We start from the raw sequence: 18,975 nt of genomic DNA on the forward strand, positions 1-18,975 counted from the left end.
TACTATCCAATACTTCTCAGATTTATGCATCAATCTATTCTTTTGCACAAAAAATTCTCACAAGATTCTTCAAAATCTTCACAAATAGCAAGAAAAATTGGATTTATAGTAAACGAGTACTGCGATTACAGATATGAAGCTTCGAGACTAAGAATCAACCTATAAGTCCACATCTTTGAGCAAGATCTAAAACTTTGATATGTATCAACAACTTTTATCTGAAATTGAAAGCAATTTGTATGATAATTCAACTCTTACAGTAATGAGGTTGAAGAAGCAAGAAGAGAGCAAGAACGCTGAGCTTGAAATCTCAATCCCGATCGAACCTGGGCTCTGATGCCATGAAAGAAGACTATAGAAGCTGAGAGAAAAGCTAGAAATGCAAATATATTCACGTGAAAAATGAGCCAAGCCAAACTGTTATAGGTTACAATGAGATATATATAGTACTAGCTACACTTAGTAGAGAGCACCATGTGGTATACAGCTGTAAGGCACAATGTAACTAACCATGCTAATTAACAGACTAGCTAACTAACACTACTACACAAAGTGAATCACACGACATGTATCAGACGACATACGACATTTTGGTGTCGTCTGAGTTAGTCAGACGACACATTAGTTATACTTGTCGTTTCTTCTCAAACTCAGCCAACACATTGTAATCAATTGGAGTTTGGTGAAATTGATAACTATAAGACAACAGTTATGGGCATGTGTTGTCTGAGAAATCAGAAAAAACCAAAAAGTTTAATTTATATTTATTTTTTGTAGCCAAAAGCCCAAAACACAAATCGGTCAAATCCTTTTGAGCTAGCAGATCTCCTTCCTTGGTCGTATCGAAGCCAAAAACTTCCCTCCGTTTCTTGAAAGAAATTAGGTCATTCTCCCTCCTTTTTGCTCTCACCATCTCACCATCTCAGCAGCCTATCGAAACCAGACCTCACTCTCTCTCGCTCTCGCCTCACTCTCTCTCCGCCTCTCACTCTCACTCTCTCTCCGCTCGAAGTCGCTACCTGGTCGAGCTCGAAGTCGCCGAAGCTTAGTCGCTACCCAGGTGGTTTACTCTCTCCGCTGCCTGAGCTTGAAGTCGCCGAAGCTTAGTCACTACCCAAGTGGTTTACTCTCTCCGCTGCCTGAGCTCGAAGTCGCCGAAGCTTACGGCCGCATCAACTCTGGTCGATTAGTCTACAGGTACTATATCCCTCTTTAATTAGGCCTTTGTTTTATTAGGGTTTGGAAATTTTCAATCTGGGTTTGTTGGGTATGATTAGGTTTGGGTTTTATTTGAGTTTGAGATTTTGAGATGTTGATGTCATTGCTTGTTCTAGTTATAACGTGAATTGGGTGGTGTTTGGGAGGTCCAAGGGTAAAGAAGGATAGCCGACTTGTCTCTCTTCTTCTCCTCTGGTCTGTCTTCATCTTCTTGTTCTGATTTTGTTTGGTTACTGTCTTTGTAAATGCTCATAGTGATGTTTGTTTCTAACTGCTTTTACTAGACCAAGACCCCAGAATGTAGGTGAGTCCCTAATCTTGAGACATTTCCCATTCCATTAGCATGAATCATGTGTTCAATAAGATTGGATAAGATTGGTTCTCTAATCTTGGGAAACGATTATCAAAGGTTCACCCTGCAATTGGCATTTCAAATATCTGGTTTTATTGAGTACGAAGGTTGTGAAAGTCTAGAGCAGCTGGGGATTTGGAGGCTGGAGTTCAAGATTTGTTTCATGTCCTCATACTTGCCTCTGATCTTGGTTAAGAGCTATAGGGGTGGAACCCAATTTGAGTTATGTTGTTTTTGTTGTTCAAACTCACTTGGAAGGGACATCTTCTTTGTTGCCTTATATACAGCTGCAAAGGGTTGTTGGGAAGGAATTGAATTAGTCTCCTGTGTCTCCTCCCCCATACAGAGGCAGCAAATCTGTGTTGCTCCTCTCCTGAATTTCCATTTTAGTTGAGCATTTTTACATCCATTGCTGCACTGCACCAGCAAGAAAAAAGGTATTGCATTTTTGGTAGTTTAGGTATGTCAAAGTTATCATCAGACACACCTAAAAGTATAGAATCATTATAGAAGGATTGAACCATTGGTATACCTGACCTGACTGCAGTTATAGCTGTTAGGCTTCCGGTAGATATTAGAGATTTTAGAAGGGTCTGCTGCTATCCATCATTGGACTTCTAGGAGATTGACAAGATGACACGTCCCTATCAGAAGCTAAGATCTTGTGGCTAATGGTATTGTATCTATAAATTTCTATTTTCTGTTCCTCGTGTACTCCAAGGATGGCACTAGTAAATAGCTGATCCAGCATCTTGTAGAGGACAATGCTAAAATTTCCTTATATTGCTCATGCCTGAATTCTTTGTGTACCAAAGACTTCATTTTAACAAGCTGGTTGAGATGTTTCTTAAATTTTTTTTTAAAAAAAAAGTTGTTTCTTTAGTCAGCAGATAAAGATGGTGGCAAAGTGATAGCAAACATATTCTTGTTCTTCAAAAAGCTTCAGTTCCACATGCTAGAGAGATGTATAAATCGTCATTTCATTATCAACTAGAGTTTTTAGCCCTATGAATTGCTCACATGGATAATAAAGCTACAGTTTACTTGAACTGACATTTTTGGATGGATAATTTTCAGTTATCCTAATACTGCAGTTTTCTGATCAACAAATTCCTGATCTTTTATCATCAGAAGCTATTGGTAGTGCGTAATAGATCAAAAATTTATATCACTTGGCTACACTTTTAGCTTCTGAGCAGTTCTTTTAAGGGTTTTGGTGTTGTCAACTAGGTGGTGATCACTTGTGAAAACTTAGGAGTGTAGTTAGAGAAATGTTTAAGAGTCATTGAATGCGATTTTAGACTATGGTGTATATGATTAGCCTCATCTTTGGGATAACAGTAAACATAAAAAAGGAAAGGTCAACTAAGGTCAAGTGGGATGCAATTAAGTCAAGAGTCCATCTTTGCATGACTTCATGTAAGTGGAACCAAGCTTGATTACTGAAACTGTGTTCAGCTGCCTTGTTTTCTAATATGCGATTCATTTCAATTTCTGTTGTTTTAACTAGGATCAAAAGCTTCTGGTTGTTGCTCTTAAGTTGTCATCGGCTTTGCTTCTTTTCAACTCATATTTGTAATTATGTATTGCCAACTCGATTTAGTTCAGGATGAAGCTGGTTAGTTATGTTTCATTATTCAGATTGTGTGTGTGCATTGACTTAGGGAGAGGAGGATAGAAACTTAGAATTGGATATGGGTTGTGTTGGGTATTAACCTGCTGTATAGGTTTGAAATGGGAAACTGCCACTTGTAGACCTTGTAGTGTGAAGAGAGTATCATGCTTGGTTTGTCTTATCGTCTAATAGCTCGGGCTTCCCTTTGTATTTTTTGCTATGCTTGTCCTTCATCTTGTCAAGACTATTTGCCACACGTTTTGTTGAGTTGTGAACATGCTCTGAAATAATAACTTGTATACCGAAGGACCTCTCCTTGTTATCTAACTTAAAAAAATACAACTAATATAAACATGATACTTTATCAAAATAGAGATATATAGTGAATTCAATGGTTGCTTAATACTTTGTAGTAAGTGAATTGTGTGATTACTAGCATTAATTTGTTGCGCTGGAGCAAAGATGTGGTTATGATATTGATCTTGAAATTTGTTACCATGTTAGGTAGATTTGCCTAAAGTTCAAAGGGTTGAAGAAGGTCAGCTGGTGTTGGTTGGACTAAATTAAGCTTGCTATCCTTAAGGTATATCACTTATTTTCTTCTTTGGACATGAATGTATAAAAGGCCTCATGACTGTGGTTTGCTGCTTGTGGTTGTCAGTTATGTAATGTATATATATGCTTTATAATATGGCTTAATTATCCTTAGTCTATAAATATAGTAATGGCCGGTTAGGAAATTAAAACAGAATATGTAGCAGTCTTGTAATATGCGACGTTTTATGTTTTGGTGGAATACGGAAACATTTGAATTGAATTGGCTTCTTCTGTTTTTTGGTTTTCTTCGTCTTTTAAAGTAGCTGCATTATGTTGATACATATATCAGATAATGCTTTTTGAAGTTGGCAGATGTGAAGTTTTTTTTTTAATTTTTAATATGGATAAGTACTTGTGTATATATTGTGTTGATACATTAGAGAATGCTTTTTTAAGTTGTCTAAACTTAAGTTTGTTTTCTTTTTAAGATGGATAAGTCTTGGATGCATGCTGATAGGAGATCACATACATATAAGCTAGGTGTTCAGGAATTCCTTAAGTTTGCTGTAGAGAATGCAAGCGATATAGATCATATCTGCTGTCCCTGCGCTAAATGTGGGGGTACAGATGGGTTTTTATCAGCTAGGATGATAAAAGATCATCTATATTGGAATGGTATAGATGAGAGTTACAAAGATTGGGTATGGCACGGAGAACCTTCTAGGGCAACGATGAATGCCATTGAAGGGATATCTGAAGCTACTGTTGATATGGTAGAAGATGGAGATGGGGCAGATAATATAGGGCTGGAAGATCAGGGAGAAAATAGGGCTGGTGAGGATGAGCAGTTTATCGATAATGGTGAGGAAGAGCAGTTTGTTGATAATGGTGAGGATGAGCAGTTTTCAGTAGAATCAAATGACTTCATGAAGCTAGTTGAGGATGGAGATAAAGCTTTGTACCCTGGTTGTACGAAGCACATAAAATTAAATGCACTTATACAGACCTATAACCTTAAAGCAAAACATGGCATGTCTAATGTGTGCTATTCTGACATGTTGATCATGATCGCCATGTTTCTTCCTGAAGGTAATGAGATACCAAGTTCACATTATGAGGCCAAAAAGACTTTGGTTTCATTAGGAATGGACTACAAAAAGATACATGCATGTCCTAATGACTGCATTTTGTATAGAGGACAGCATGCTGATGCAACTAGTTGTCCTACATGTGGGGAGTCAAGGTGGAAATTAGGGAAAGATAGTACTGTGAAGCAAGGGGTACCTGGGAAGGTATTGTGGTACTTTCCCCCAATCCCAAGGTTCAACCGCATGTTTCAGTCCACAAAAACTTCCAAAAGCCTAACTTGGCATGAGTATGAGAGGAGGAAGGATGAGTTTATGCGTCATCCGGCAGATTCCCCCACTTGGAAGTTAGTGGACCAAAAATGGCCAGACTTTGGCAATGACCCTAGGAACCTCAGACTTGCACTTTCATCCGATGGTTTCAATCCCCACAGCTCTTTGAGCAGTAGATATTCTTGCTGGCCAGTTATACTAGTTACGTATAACCTCCCACCATGGCTGTGCATGAAAAGGAAGTTCATGATGCTAACTATGCTGATTTCAGGACCTAAACAACCCGGAAATGACATTGATGTGTACTTGCAGCCCTTAGTTGATGATTTAAAAGCTTTGTGGGATGGGATAGATGGAGTCTATGATGCATTTAGAGGAGAATACTTCAAACTGAAAGCTGTTCTCTTTTGGACAATTAATGACTTTCCTGCTTATGGGAACTTGTCGGGCAGTGTCACTAAGGGATACAATGGCTGTCCTATATGTTGTGAGAACACAAAACCTCATCGGTTGTCTCATGGACAAAAGATGAGCCATATTGTTCACCGGAGATGGTTACCGCGCCATCATCCTTATAGAAGGCAGACTAAGGAGTTCAATAACCTACCAGAATATGAAACTGCCCCTGAACCTTTAAGTGGAGAAGAGGTCTTGCAAAGGGTTGAGGGGATGAACCGACCATTCGGTAAAAAGAACCCTTCTCCAACATATAAGGGTCTAGAAGATGAAAGCAGACCTTGTTGGAAGAAGAAGTCCATATTCTTTGATCTTCAGTATTGGAAATTTCTTCCGGTTCGACATAATCTCGATGTCATGCACATTGAGAAGAATGTATGCGATAGCATTATCGGTACATTATTCAACATTCCTGGAAAAACAAAGGATGGAGTCGCTGCTAGGTTGGATATGGTAGATATGGGCATAAGGACTGGTTTGGCACCAGAACCTGGGAAAAAAAAAAGACAAGCTGCCTTTGGCAACTTGGAATCTGCTGGTAGAAGAGAAAAGAGCAATGTGCATGTCTTTTTTCAGCATGAAAGGTCCTTACGGAATTTCCTCAAATATAAGGAATCTTGTTTCCTTGGATGACCTAAGGCTGGTAGGGCTCAAATCACATGATTGTCATATGGTCATGCAACAGCTACTTCCTATTGCTATACGTTCAAGTTTAGAGAAGCCAGTCTGGTATGCAATCATTCGGTTTTGTTTGTTCTTTAAGGCTATATGCAGTAAAGTGATAGATGTTAGAGAGCTAAAAAAAATGCAAGAAGACCTCGTTCTGACAGTTTGTGAGCTTGAAAAGTATTTTCCACCTTCGTTTTTCGACATCATGATTCATCTCACAGTTCATCTTGTCAGAGAAGTTGAGCTTTGTGGACCAGTATTCTTTAGGTGGATGTACCCTTTTGAACGGTACATGAAAACCCTCAAAGGCTATGTTAGAAATCGAAACCATCCAGAGGGTTGCATTGCTGAGTCCTATATTGCTGAAGAAGCCGTGGAATTTTGCTCAGAACGTGCACTTTCTGAAGATACAGTTGGCATCCCATCAGTAGGCATATTTGATGTAAGTTGCAGCAAACCCTTATCTGGTGCTACTATTGTATCTGTCTATGGAAGGGAGTTGGAGCTAGCACATCTATGTGTGTTACAGAATACAGAGGAAGCAAGACCATACTTCGAGTAAGTATAAATTACACTTTCAATCTATTGTTTACATTTGTACAGCTTTTCGCAGTTAAAAATGTTAGTTTTGATCACATTTATAATTTTGCAGAGAACATATGGAGATTTTGAAGCATACCTATCCAAGGTTCAAAAAAAATGAAAATTGGCTGACCAATAAGCAAAATTTAACTTTTGTTAGCTGGATAAAGGAGAGGGTACGTGTCGTTAACAAAAGTATCAATTTTAATACCTAGGAACGTGATGATGTTAATATGTTTTGGTGGCTGTGCATTAATATGTTTATATGTTTTCATAGGTTCTTGAAGAATTGGGCATTCCTAATCATGGAATCTCTGAAACTTTGAGGTGGATTGCAGATGGACCGAATCCGGATGTACCTACATTTTGTAGTTACATGGTCAATGGGGTTCATTTCAATACCAAGGAACGTGATGATGTTAGGAAAGTGCAAAATAGTGGTGTTTTCCTAAATGCCCGTGCTTTACAAGTATCTAGTGCGAAGGACAAAAACCCCAAACTGGATGATATGCAATTTTATGGGGTGATTACATCAATTTGGGAGATGGACTATCAACAGTTTAGAATCCCTGTGTTTAAGTGTGATTGGGTTGAAAATGCCAAGGGCATTATAGTAGATGAGTTTGGGTTTACGTTGGTAAACTTGAATAGGATAGGTCATGTGGCCGATCCATTTGTTTTAGGTAAGGATGTGAAACAAGTATGGTATGCATCTGACCCTCTTGATGATGATTGGTCAGTAGTTATTCAATGTTCTGATAGAGATTATGCCCACGATGGGGATGAAGAAGAAGAGCTTGACAATTTGGAACTTGAGCAACAGCCCTTTGTAGCAAGAATGCCAGCAATTGAGTCGTATGACAATGCAGTTGGTGATGATGAGAATCGCTACTTGCGAGAAGGGAATGAAGGGATATGGGTTGATAAATGATAAATCTCCCCTAAACCCATTTGTAGTATAGGCAGTTAATGTTGAGGCACTTTTAGCATGTGTAATGATCATTTTTTTATGATTTCTGATAATGCAAAATGGTTGAATTCTCATTTACTTATTAGACGTTATAAATATTATGAACTTGATTGTATTTGCTTTTGTGTTTATTTTTGTATCGCAACACTTAATTATTATAAATGAAAAGCTGACTGTATTTGGTTTTGTGTTTTCAGATTATGGCACCTTCAACGCGAAGACCTTCATCTCAAGCACTAGCAATGGCTAAGAGAATGAGAGAAATTCAGTTGGGGACAAGGTGTACTACCAAGAGATCAAAGGGAACCAGTAAGGCTTCAGTACACGGTGCATCAAAGGCCTTGTCGTTGAAGCGACGACGTCATTCGAAGGGTTCAAAAGCTGTCAGAAAAGAAGGACTGAAGTTGCTTAAACGAGGGTGTGTAACTATGTGTCGCATTGTGAGGAGAAAAATTATTGGAAAGAAGATGACAGTTAGCTTTAACGATAAAGGAGAACCAATAGGGAAAGCTGGTAAAGAAATGCAGTCATATATTGGGGTGTTAGCTCGCAAGAAGGTTGCAATCTCGAATCCTACATGGAACGATGTTTTAATGGAACATAAAAACAAAATCTGGGAAGGCGTAAAGGTATGATCCATATTTCCTAATTTTTGATCTTTTGGTATTTCTTATGTGTTGCATATGATTGATGCTTACTTGTTCAGTTACTTATGCGTTGTTGGTTGCTATTTTCATGTATATAGTTGGCGTTTCTGTTGCGTCCAGAACACAAAAGAATGGTTTTAATCTCAGCAGGACGGAAATGGAGAGAATTCAAGAGTCATTTGACTACCCGCTACATTCTCCCTTATAGGGATAACCCTGAAATGATCGAGTCTCGTCCAGAGGACTATCTTTTCATTAATCAACGGGATTGGGAGATTTTTGTAAAGGATAGGTTGTCTGACACATTCCTGGTAAGTAAGAACTATTTGGCAGTTACTATTTTGTACATATTGATTGAGTGTTTACAAGTTAAGCATGTAATGAGTGACCTTGTTATGTAGGAACTGCATGAGAAACAGAAAAAAAAAAAAAAGGGCCTTAAATAAGTATCCTCATCGGATGTCACGTAAAGGATACGCTGGATTGGAGGAAGAACTGGTTAGTAATCAGTTGCATGTTTCATGGTTTGTACATACTGATTTATTATACAATGGTATAAATATTGACTTGATCAATTTATATAGTCTGGATGTATGAGTGACTCTGAACTTGATCGTGCAACGATGTGGATTAAGGCACGTCAGGACAAGAATGGTGGGTTTAAAAATCCTTTGGTAGAGGAGAAGGCCAAAAAAATTGTAAGTCGTTTCAATTTGGTTTGAGATCAGCCCTTTGAATGTAATGTTACACCATCAATACTTTCGTATATATCTCACCCCCAAACACATGTATTTTCAGGCTGCTTTGAAGAAAAAGGAGGTTGAGGGAGAGTTAAGCACTTCGGGTGCAGATGATGTATTAACCTTAGCATTACGAAATCCTGAAAATACTGGAGTAGTAAGAGGAGTGGGAGGTAGTGTGAGGAAATCTACATATTTTAACCTCCCAAAACGTCGAAAGCAAAGTGTTGAACAAACTGTTAGGTTAAGTGTTCAGAAGATAATGGAACAAGAGAGGGAGAAGATATTAGCAGAAGAACGAGCAATTTGGGAGGAGAGATTTAGGAGGTTAGTAGAGAAGCTTGGTGCGAGTGCTTTGCAAACTGAGTCCCCCAAAGTTTCCACCATTGACAAGCAAGTGGGTTCTGGACAAGGAAGTTGTTCAAATTTGCAAGAGAAGGCCGTTGTGGGAAGTGAAAAACTGATTTCTGCCACTGTTAAGAAGTCTTTGGATTTAGAACATCTTCAGGAGCCATCAACAGAATTTTTGGAATTAAAACTTCCTCTTCAGGAGCCAGTAAAAGATGTGAATCCCATTAGTGGAGTGAAGTTGAATGCTACTGCGAAAGATGTCAAAAATAGTGAGGTGGTTGTTGATCTGGAAATCCAGAAGGGTTCAATTCAGGTAATTGTAAATGTGTTCTACATTAAACCATTACATCGTTTAGTTAGATGATGTGTTATGCTGCCATGTTACATTATTTGATCAACTATCTTATATAGTGTCTCATTATAACACTTTATCATTTTTAGGTAGAAACAATTGAGAAAGAGTGCCGATTGGCTACAGGTTCAATCGATAATGTTGTAGCAATTGCAACAATTACAGAAGTCAATGGTGAAAACAATAGCCAGCTTATCCATGGTGTTCCATTGCTCAAGGGAAATAGGCGTGTGTCAATTGTCACTTCTCTAGTGGATGAAGCTAAGCTTCCATTTCCGATCAAAGATGAAATAGTGACTGTTCGAGATGCTATCGGGACTTATGTGGCCTGGCCTGAAAACCTTATAATTTTTCAATGCGAGTCTAAGGTAACAAATAGTACTTATAACTTCATTTAAATGTACCTTAAAGTTAATTCTTGCTTTGATGACTTGTCCCTACTGATTTGTACCATTTTCTGTTACACAAGCAGACGGCAGCAAAGAGTAAAGGATTGAAGAAGAGAAAAATTGCAGTTGAAGATGATGATGAAGAGGAAGATATAGACACTGCATCACTGCCACCAACTACTCCTGCATCTCTTATTGCGGTATGCAATTGGGCCAAAGAAAGAATGAGAAATGCTCAAACAATTATCTGCGAGTTCGATGAAAAGATTTTCGGACATCCTTCCAAAACTTTTATTTGCAAACATGATATTAATAACTTTGTTACCATGAAGGAAGTATCGGGCAGCTGCATAGGCATCTATATTCGGTAACCTACTCGCATTAGTTGGAATTTACATATACGTGTCATAAAACTTATGGTTTAATGTTGCGTTCTTTCATTTGTAGCTACCTATATTGTGTGTTGAAAAAAACAAAAATGGTAGATATGGTTGGATTTATGGACAATACAGATGTTGGTGCCATTGGGTGTGGCAGTCCAATTGAGCGTTCCCGTGCTATCGCCGATAGGCTAAAACGAGCAAAGCGTGGTCAGATTATTTTGGTGCCATATAACTCTGGGTATGTAATCTCCATGCATTGGATACATGCTTTCTGAAATTGATATGGTCCTGAATATATTGTGATTTGATGTCCATTGTCTTGAAATGTGAATTTTTTTTTTTCTGCTTTGAAGATGTCATTGGATGCTAACTGTACTCAGTCCTGAAGAAGACATTGTCTACTTCATGGATCCATTAAAGAGGAGACTCTGCACAGGAGAGTGGAAGAATATTGTTGATAAGTAAGTGGATGTTTTTAGTAGTAATGGACTTAATTTAAACTGATGTTTCAGCTGCATATTAACACAAATTTTCTGCTAATTTTAAAGTGGCATCAAAATACATAATGCTCAACTCAAGAGGCAGGGCAGAAAGACAACTACTTGGAAAAACTGTGCGGTATGATTATGAAACCTTTTTTTGAAACAGTTTTTATAATTTTTGTTCGAGAAGTTGGTTATTCCCGAATGAGTTTTGCCCATTGTTGGTATTTAATATACTTTTTTTAGGGTATTCCTGAGCAAAAGACGGACAAAGACTGTGGATATTATGTAATGAGATATATGAAGGAAATAGTGGAAGATAAGAGCTTAGATTTTTTCACCAAGGTAATACTAGTTGAGGTTGCTTGGAATATAGTTACTGAAATTTTGGTTGCTATTGTGTTTCATGTGTTTGGGTGAATATGACTTTTGGTTGGTGTTGGTTGCTTGGATTATGTCAAGGTTGTCCAGAATGCTTGAAATTTTGGTTGCTGTTGTTTTACATGTCTTTTGTTGAACAATGACATGTATATGTAATTTTTTGGTTAATGTCGATTGCTTGGATATGTCAGGAAAGTCCAAAATCCCTTAAATTTTGGTTGTTGTTGTTTTGAATGTGTTTTAGTGAAGATGTCATATATATAATAACTGCATTTGCTGTTGGTTGCTTGGATTATGGTTATTGAAATTTTGATGTCAATTACTAAGTGGCATATGTGCTCAGATTACAAAACTTTGTCAAGGTTGTCCAGAATACATAATGCTCAATGACGTACAGCTATAGATTCTTTTTGCAAATTTGTCCATTACTAACTACAAACTAATTTATTTCAGTGGGAGAGAAGAGGCAAAACAACATATACCCAGGAAGATATTGATGTGGTCAGAAATGAGTGGGCAAAGTTTATGGTGAAGACATATATGTAAGCATTGCGCTTGGTACTTATGGAGCTATATCTTCTTTTTAGTTCAGTTGAAACTTTGTTCTATGGATTTGGTTGGACATGAGTTGATGCTTGTACTTTGAATTGATAATGTAAGATTTGCGAGAATGATGTATGAGAATGATGAAGTAAATGACAACTTTGAATTTCATATCTGCCTATTTCCAGATCAATTGTACAAACTCAAGTCCAACAACATATATATGAATGTAACTGTTGTAGTGCAAACTATCACACAACACAAAAGAAAGGTCCAAATAAAGCTTATTGTCTGAGGAGAATTCAGACAACACCTTTATATACCAACTTGTCATCTTAAGCCATTCAGACAACATAGGCATCTATTAACTTGTCATCTCAAAGATATTCAGACAACATTTGCATCTACCAACTTGTCATCTTAAGCTAGTGTAGACAACAATGGCATCCAGCAATTTGTTGTCTTAAAGGAACACCGACAAGAAGAAGGAAGGAATATTGTGGTCTGAGGTTCATTCAAGACAACAAATTCATCAACATTAATGTTATCTTAAATTACATTTAGACAACATCAGTATCATCAAACTTGTTATATAACTGTTAATTCAGACAACAAGAAGAAGAAAAAATGTGTTGTCTGAAATTCATCCGATACAACACATGCTTAATTAATTTTGTTATATTAATTGAATTTTAGACAACATTGGAATCTAGATAATTGTTATCTTAGAGATATTCAGACAACACACGGTAATTGAAGATGTAGTCTGAGGTTCACCCGAGACAACACCATATCGAGCAAATTGATATTTGTAATACATTTCACACAACATTTGGTAATCAAAAATGCTTGTGTGATGTTTACTTCACACATCAGGTCTCATACAATATTGTCGTTGAAAATATATAGCAGACAACAAAGGCTTGGAAAGATTGTTGTGCTTGGTGAATTTCACTCAACACCCCGACAATAGGCTGTTGTCTGAGTTCATACCCGACAACAGACTACCGTCATGAATCGAAATTTGGTAAATTTAGACAACACATATTTAGGTACACATGTTGTGTGAATGACCAGAGAGACAATTAAAAAAGAATGTTGTCTGATGGGGGAGATCAGACAACACGCCAGTTTACAACATCTCCATTTTCATTCAGACAACAGGCTTTTGACTGTTGTCTGATTCACTTTGTGTAGTAGTGTAATTAGCACTAATTAACTAATTGGCTGACTAATTATAACAAACTGAGACTTGGACTTGAGCAGCACTATATGTCATCTTAACCAGGAGCGGATCCAGGATTCAATTGTTATCTAGGCTAATTAGAAGTGCACAATTTTTTTTTTTTTCTTTTTTTTTTGAGGTTTGGAACCCAGTGGGAGGCTCATCCTCACGAATTTAATATTTTCAATCAAAACATATAACGGATGGGACATAAAACCAAACCTCATAAATTAAAAACTACAAGCATACATTTGTTGTAAAACATATATATAATTCTAATGGGTTTGTGAAAAAATATAAAGAATTTACTATATACTAAAGCTCCTGCACTATTCATTTTACTGTTCATCTGTGGTATATGAAATGACTCTTTTGCCCTCTATTTTTTGTTAACTACGGCCCTGCCATTCAGTCGTTCTAGAATCCTCCCTCTTTTTGGATTTTTTGCGCGGAGAGAGAAGAGTGCAGCGGAGGAGGGAGAGAAAAGGAGAGTTTGTTTCCGCCGTGCCCAGAATAGCCCAATAGAAATCGGAGAAGATGTGCAGTCCTTCCAACCTTCCTCGGGTAGTGATCGATTACCATACACACCTATCGGCTTGATGTCCTTTTTTTTTTTTTGTCTTTGTCTTGATTTTAGTCATTAGTTCTGCACATACCTGGGATTTGAGTGAAGTAACAGAGGACGGACTGTATTGTGGCCACTGAGCTTGCGAAGCCCCTCACTGCTTATTGCATGTAAGATTAGCTCAATTTAATTACTTTAGTTCAATTTTCTGATTATTTACGTCTGCACAGATCAAACTTTTGGAGAAAAAATAATGTGTGTGATTGAATTGTGATACTAAGAATGGAAACTGATTAGACATAGCTCAAAATGGGTGAAGCTTATATTTTCAAGCTTTCCTTTATCCTCAACATCTGCTTAAGGCTTTTCAGTTGAGATATTATTGGAGTGGTGTTTTTCTGATTTGACTCTGGTGAGTTCTTCGGGAGACATTACTGTTTTGTTTTTTTTCAAGACTTCTGGTTAGTTACTTTCGAGAAGGTGTGTTCCTGCAGATTTGTTAATACATATCTGACTATTAACAAATCAAATGATGGTGATCAATGACAAGAAATCTGTTTCTGCTGTTAATGTTCTCTCACATAATGGTGACTAATGACAAGAATTAAATTCGATCTTATTCTCTGACTTCTTCATGCAGCATTGACAACGCATTTGGTACATGAAGTGGAACTAATTTTTTAGGACACATCAACAATATACCCTGATAATACAAAACATTTGATAGTTAACTAAAAGTAAACGATATCAAGTAGTAGGAAATTGGTTTTAATTTTAATATTGATTGAGATTTTATTGATTTGTATATGTTATTGAAAGGCTTTTCTTGATTTTGTTTTTTTCAGGCAATGACAGAAACGAGTTTGGAGTAGAATCTCAGCCAAAAGAGGCTGAGGAAAGTGTGGTAAGTGATTCTCAACATCTGCATTACGAATTGTGTGGCTGCTCAATTGGTTTACGAGTTTGAGTTGCGAATGGAAGTTCTTTTGCATTTTATTATTCTTAGACTACTTATAAGGTTGGATTAGTTGCTAACATGCCTTCTGGGTTTTGTACTTTTAGACTACTTATAGAAGTTCTTTTGCATTTTTATTATTCTTAGGTTCCATACTTTTGTCAAATTTGTAGTAATTTCATAATCAATTTGTTCATTATAAAGAGTTTAGGATGATCACATCTCATTTCTATACTATTGACCATGGCAAGAGCTCCATGTTGTGACAAAGCTAATGTCAAAAAAGGACAGTGGTCTCCTGAGGAAGATAAAGCTAAGTCTTGGGACTCATGGAACTGGTGGCAATTGGATTCATCTGCCACAAAAAGCTGGTAAGTTTATTAAAGGGTCTTCCTAAACTGGAACCAATCTTTAAGGATTTAAATGCCAATATGTATGGCAACCACGTATCCTATTGCATGTAAAGTAAATGGTTTTATTATGTTAGATTCTTAATGGAATTCTGGAATCGAATTTGGAATTTGTATTATTGGTTTTGGCTCATGATTGGTTTCATCAAGATCTTTAATTTAAACTTAGATAGTCACTCGAATTTGGTAAAGGAGTTAATGTCACTCCTGGCTCACAGGTGATATTAATTCTGCCACAATGACATTGTAAACCTAGCAACCAGTATGATTTGTTACCTGTTGTTTTGTTTTATGCTATGCCTTCAAATTTTTGACAATATTCGGATAAATGGTAGAAATTCTAATGACCTAAAATAAAGCCCAAATATGTTTTTAATTCCGGAACATTTTGTTCTCTGTTTATCATGAACTTATGACAACCTTGCTTTTGTTGTTTTTCTATCTAAAACAGGCTTTTAGATTCTTCAACAAGAATCAAGTTGACCACATTAAGGTAAGAAGTAATCTTCTATATGTATATTTGTTTTGTTAAATGAGGGCCAGGCTTGGTCAAAAAGTTCTATGTTGAGGGTGGTACAATGCGCACCCACTGCGTAACTTACATACCAAATTTTGAGGGTGGTACAGTGAGGGCTTGGTCAACATAATCTTCTATGTGTCTATTTGCCAAAAAGTTCATTCAAGTCTGTGATGTTAACCAACTGATCGATTTTTTGATTTGAATCAAAGAGTTTCCAGTTTCTGAACATAGAATATTACTCTAGCTGTAGATGAATAACACTTCTAGCTGAATTTTGATTGAATTTCTTTTCAAACTTCTTTGTTTACTTCAACAATTTTAATTTCTATCATAATTTACACTTTCAGTTTTGTACAGCTCCCAAACTGAGATTTAGTTGATAATCTAAGAAAACAAACTTATACCAAAAGCAAATAGAAAAGGCTTGATTTTGAAACAAACCGTCTTTCTACGGTTATTTTTTCAACTTCCGCACATCATTACTTTTATTCAGTTTTCTGCTCCGATCTACTCCCAAGTTCTGAATTTTGTTGATTTAGTATATGTTTATGTAATGTCCATTTGAATTGTATTTAACAGGGTGATCAGAACACGTGGTTTTCTAATAAAGAAGCCAAGCTGCCGAAATTGCAGAAAGTCACCCCTCAATTTGGTTCGTTTTCGATTCCTATTTGTTCTTCAATTTAGTTTACATTGGTCACTTTATATGGATTTATTGATCTGCCAGAATTGAGGCATTAATTTAATGTTTTCATATTGTAGCAACTTTGTTTCTTCCATGACTTGGCATCTGAGTAATCGACTGCAATACTTTGAAGGTAACAATCTGATATTTTCCAATTAGTTCTCTGTTTATCTGATGAAACCATTTCAATTTGATACTTTCAAGCACAACAAACACTCAGCCACATTTATCGTCTTTTTCCTTTATCATTGTTGTTTTTTATTTATCTATTAATTTTAAATACATACAATTTGATCTCAATTAATAAGCCAACTTTTAAGTTTTCAATAGTTCCAGTATCCAAAATGTTTTGCTACTGCTTTCAGTTTTCAACTTTCTTTCTATTTTGTCTCTCTCTGTTTCCAGCTTCAATTTTAGATCTGTTGTTACTATTCCTTCCATTTTGAATTCTTGCTCATTTTGAAGCTCTTCGATTTTCAATTAATTCACTGAGGTATCTACAGCAAGATTGTTGTTTTGCTTATGGATGTTTGTTTTAGTATTTCATTTCTGTTAAATACAGGGTTAGAAGATCGTTTAAATTTTGACAATTGTCAACTCCTTAATCTTTATTGTTTTGTGAATCTGTATGCCTTATATATCAATGCTGCTTTTTATTTCAAAATCACTATCTGCCATAGAGACAATCCTTTAGATCTGTATGAATTCAATAGGAATTCATCTTTGAAAAGAACATTCCCAAGATTATTGTTCTGCATTTTGATAATGTCATTCATGTTGCTTATTGGATAGTTGTAGCATGCAGATCCATATTCTTTTGTTTAGTTTATACTGATAAAGCTGCTCCAAGTATGTTGTTACATCATTCTTACAAACAAATTTCCATTACAGAAAAGTTAGTTTATCAACACACAGGCACTACTAGCTAACAAATGTACTACTACTTCTTACTGTACCAAAGTGCTTTAAACTTCAAGCAGTTTTGTTTTTCATCTGATGTTAAGCTTAGAAAAATAATTCGTTTGCAACAACATATAATGCATAAGCTTTTGACAGAAAATGAAAATTCAGCATCCTTCAGATTCATATAAAAGCTGTCTTGCTGCCTTGACAATTAAAGGTTATGTATTCTTTATACTGTTTCTGTACAGGTTAAGCAATATCAGTATGCCAAAGATACAAAACGAATTGCTTCTAAAAAGTCATGGTTCTCTTACGAATCTAGTATGATTTGCAAATCGGATGGTTTCTTTTTCTAATTTTTTTTTTTCTATATGCTCTCCTTAAGTATACTTGGTTAGACTCCACGTCTAATCTAATTCAAGCACTCCTTCCACAGGTCTGGGAATGGCTTCTTGTGATTTTGATCATTGATTTATTTGTATTATCCTCCAACACTGTGGCACTCAAAGGTCAGACGATAAAGTATTTACAGTCTTGGACATCATTTTACACTTTTCAATTTCAATATCTGCATCACTATTTATGCCTGGTAAATGCTAAATGCATATATCCACGTAGTTTAGTGTTGTTTAATGTGATGTTCATGATGTAAATAGATACTTCTTCTTGATTTGATGTGGAGGTGTGCATTAGCTAATATTATGTTTTCATAGCATTTCTCAAATTCTCCATCTGCAAGATTTTTTAACTTTGGATGATGACTGCAGTTGAACATCTTTCTTTTTCTTCTTTGGGTGAAATAGTGATAACTCGATCAGCTATGAGTAGATGTATAGCAGCCTCCTTCAGTACTCATGTTGTAAAGTTTTTAGTCACACAAAGGTGCTGAACTTGGGAACTTTGAGATCTTTTCTCACATGTTGTTTGTTATAGGAGAGATCTTCTATCATTGTTGTGTCTGAAATCTCTTTCTTTGAGAAATGCAGCACTTTTGAAAATTGTTTTTGTTATTTCCTGCAAAGGAAGAGGCAGTGACAGATTATTAATATGAATGTTGTAAAATATGTTGCAGTAAACATGTAAAATGTTTGTCATTAATGAAATCGATATCTGATAGCTTTTAGTTCTCCTTACAATTTTATATCCCTGCATATTTTTGGTAGTCTCTGTATATACTATATAGAAATTTCTCCTAAAAAACATCGGTTTTCTTTTCTTTTCCTTAATTTCTTACCAATCTCAAAGTAGATATCTATTTGTTTTCTGTAAAGTTCAGAAATATAGAAGTGATCATACTGGTATGTGTTTTTGATAATGGCATATGTTTTTGATTCATGAACTGATTTTCAGTATTCTGTAATGATGAATTTTTAAGTTTTTTTGACTGGAGATGTTAAAGTTAGTTCCTTTACACACCACAAAATTCTATTTATGCTCAAATTGGGTCTACTGCATTTGAATCACCGTGAGTATATCTCATGCAACCAAGTAAAGCGGAATAATACGTCTCAATTAGCGGAACCTGCACTTCTACACTGCAATTAGTTGATAAAATACCAACAAATCAAGTTGATAAAATACCAGTTATTTATTTGCTACTCTATTCTTAAAATTTAATATCTCATTTCATCAATTAAAGTTTCAACTTCCACAAGTTTCAGACTAAATATGCATAACTCCTCTACAA

At 36.2% G+C, this 18,975-nt stretch overlaps 1 protein-coding gene and 1 long non-coding RNA gene across 16 annotated transcripts; both read left to right on the forward strand.

The window, feature by feature from the left end:
- The first annotated feature begins 4,210 nt into the window (after positions 1 to 4,210).
- Positions 4,211 to 6,169, forward strand: LOC112199248. Its single transcript, XM_024340289.1, has one exon. It carries the CDS (start codon positions 4,211 to 4,213, stop codon positions 6,167 to 6,169), a length of 1,959 nt encoding a protein of 652 aa, XP_024196057.1.
- A 7,520-nt stretch (positions 6,170 to 13,689) lies between these two features.
- Positions 13,690 to 18,424, forward strand: LOC112196302. 15 transcript variants are annotated; one of them, XR_005810254.1, is made up of 8 exons: positions 13,690 to 13,985; positions 14,661 to 14,719; positions 15,022 to 15,141; positions 15,632 to 15,673; positions 16,280 to 16,352; positions 16,463 to 17,609; positions 17,725 to 17,797; positions 18,056 to 18,424. It is a non-coding gene; the product is annotated as an uncharacterized LOC112196302 (long non-coding RNA). The 15 variants fall into 15 exon arrangements; XR_005810255.1 differs by having other exon boundaries at positions 18,092 to 18,424; XR_005810249.1 differs by having other exon boundaries at positions 16,463 to 16,518; positions 17,537 to 17,609; positions 17,725 to 18,424.
- Positions 18,425 to 18,975: the final 551 nt, after the last annotated feature.

Source organism: Rosa chinensis, chromosome 4 (genome assembly GCF_002994745.2).
Source record: "Rosa chinensis cultivar Old Blush chromosome 4, RchiOBHm-V2, whole genome shotgun sequence".
Classification (NCBI taxonomy): domain Eukaryota; kingdom Viridiplantae; phylum Streptophyta; class Magnoliopsida; order Rosales; family Rosaceae; genus Rosa; species Rosa chinensis.

What these genes read in the sequence shown, in the direction of transcription:
- LOC112199248 (XM_024340289.1), top strand. Translation starts at nt 4,211, where the DNA reads ATGGATAAGTCTTGGATGCATGCTGATAGGAGATCACATACATATAAG.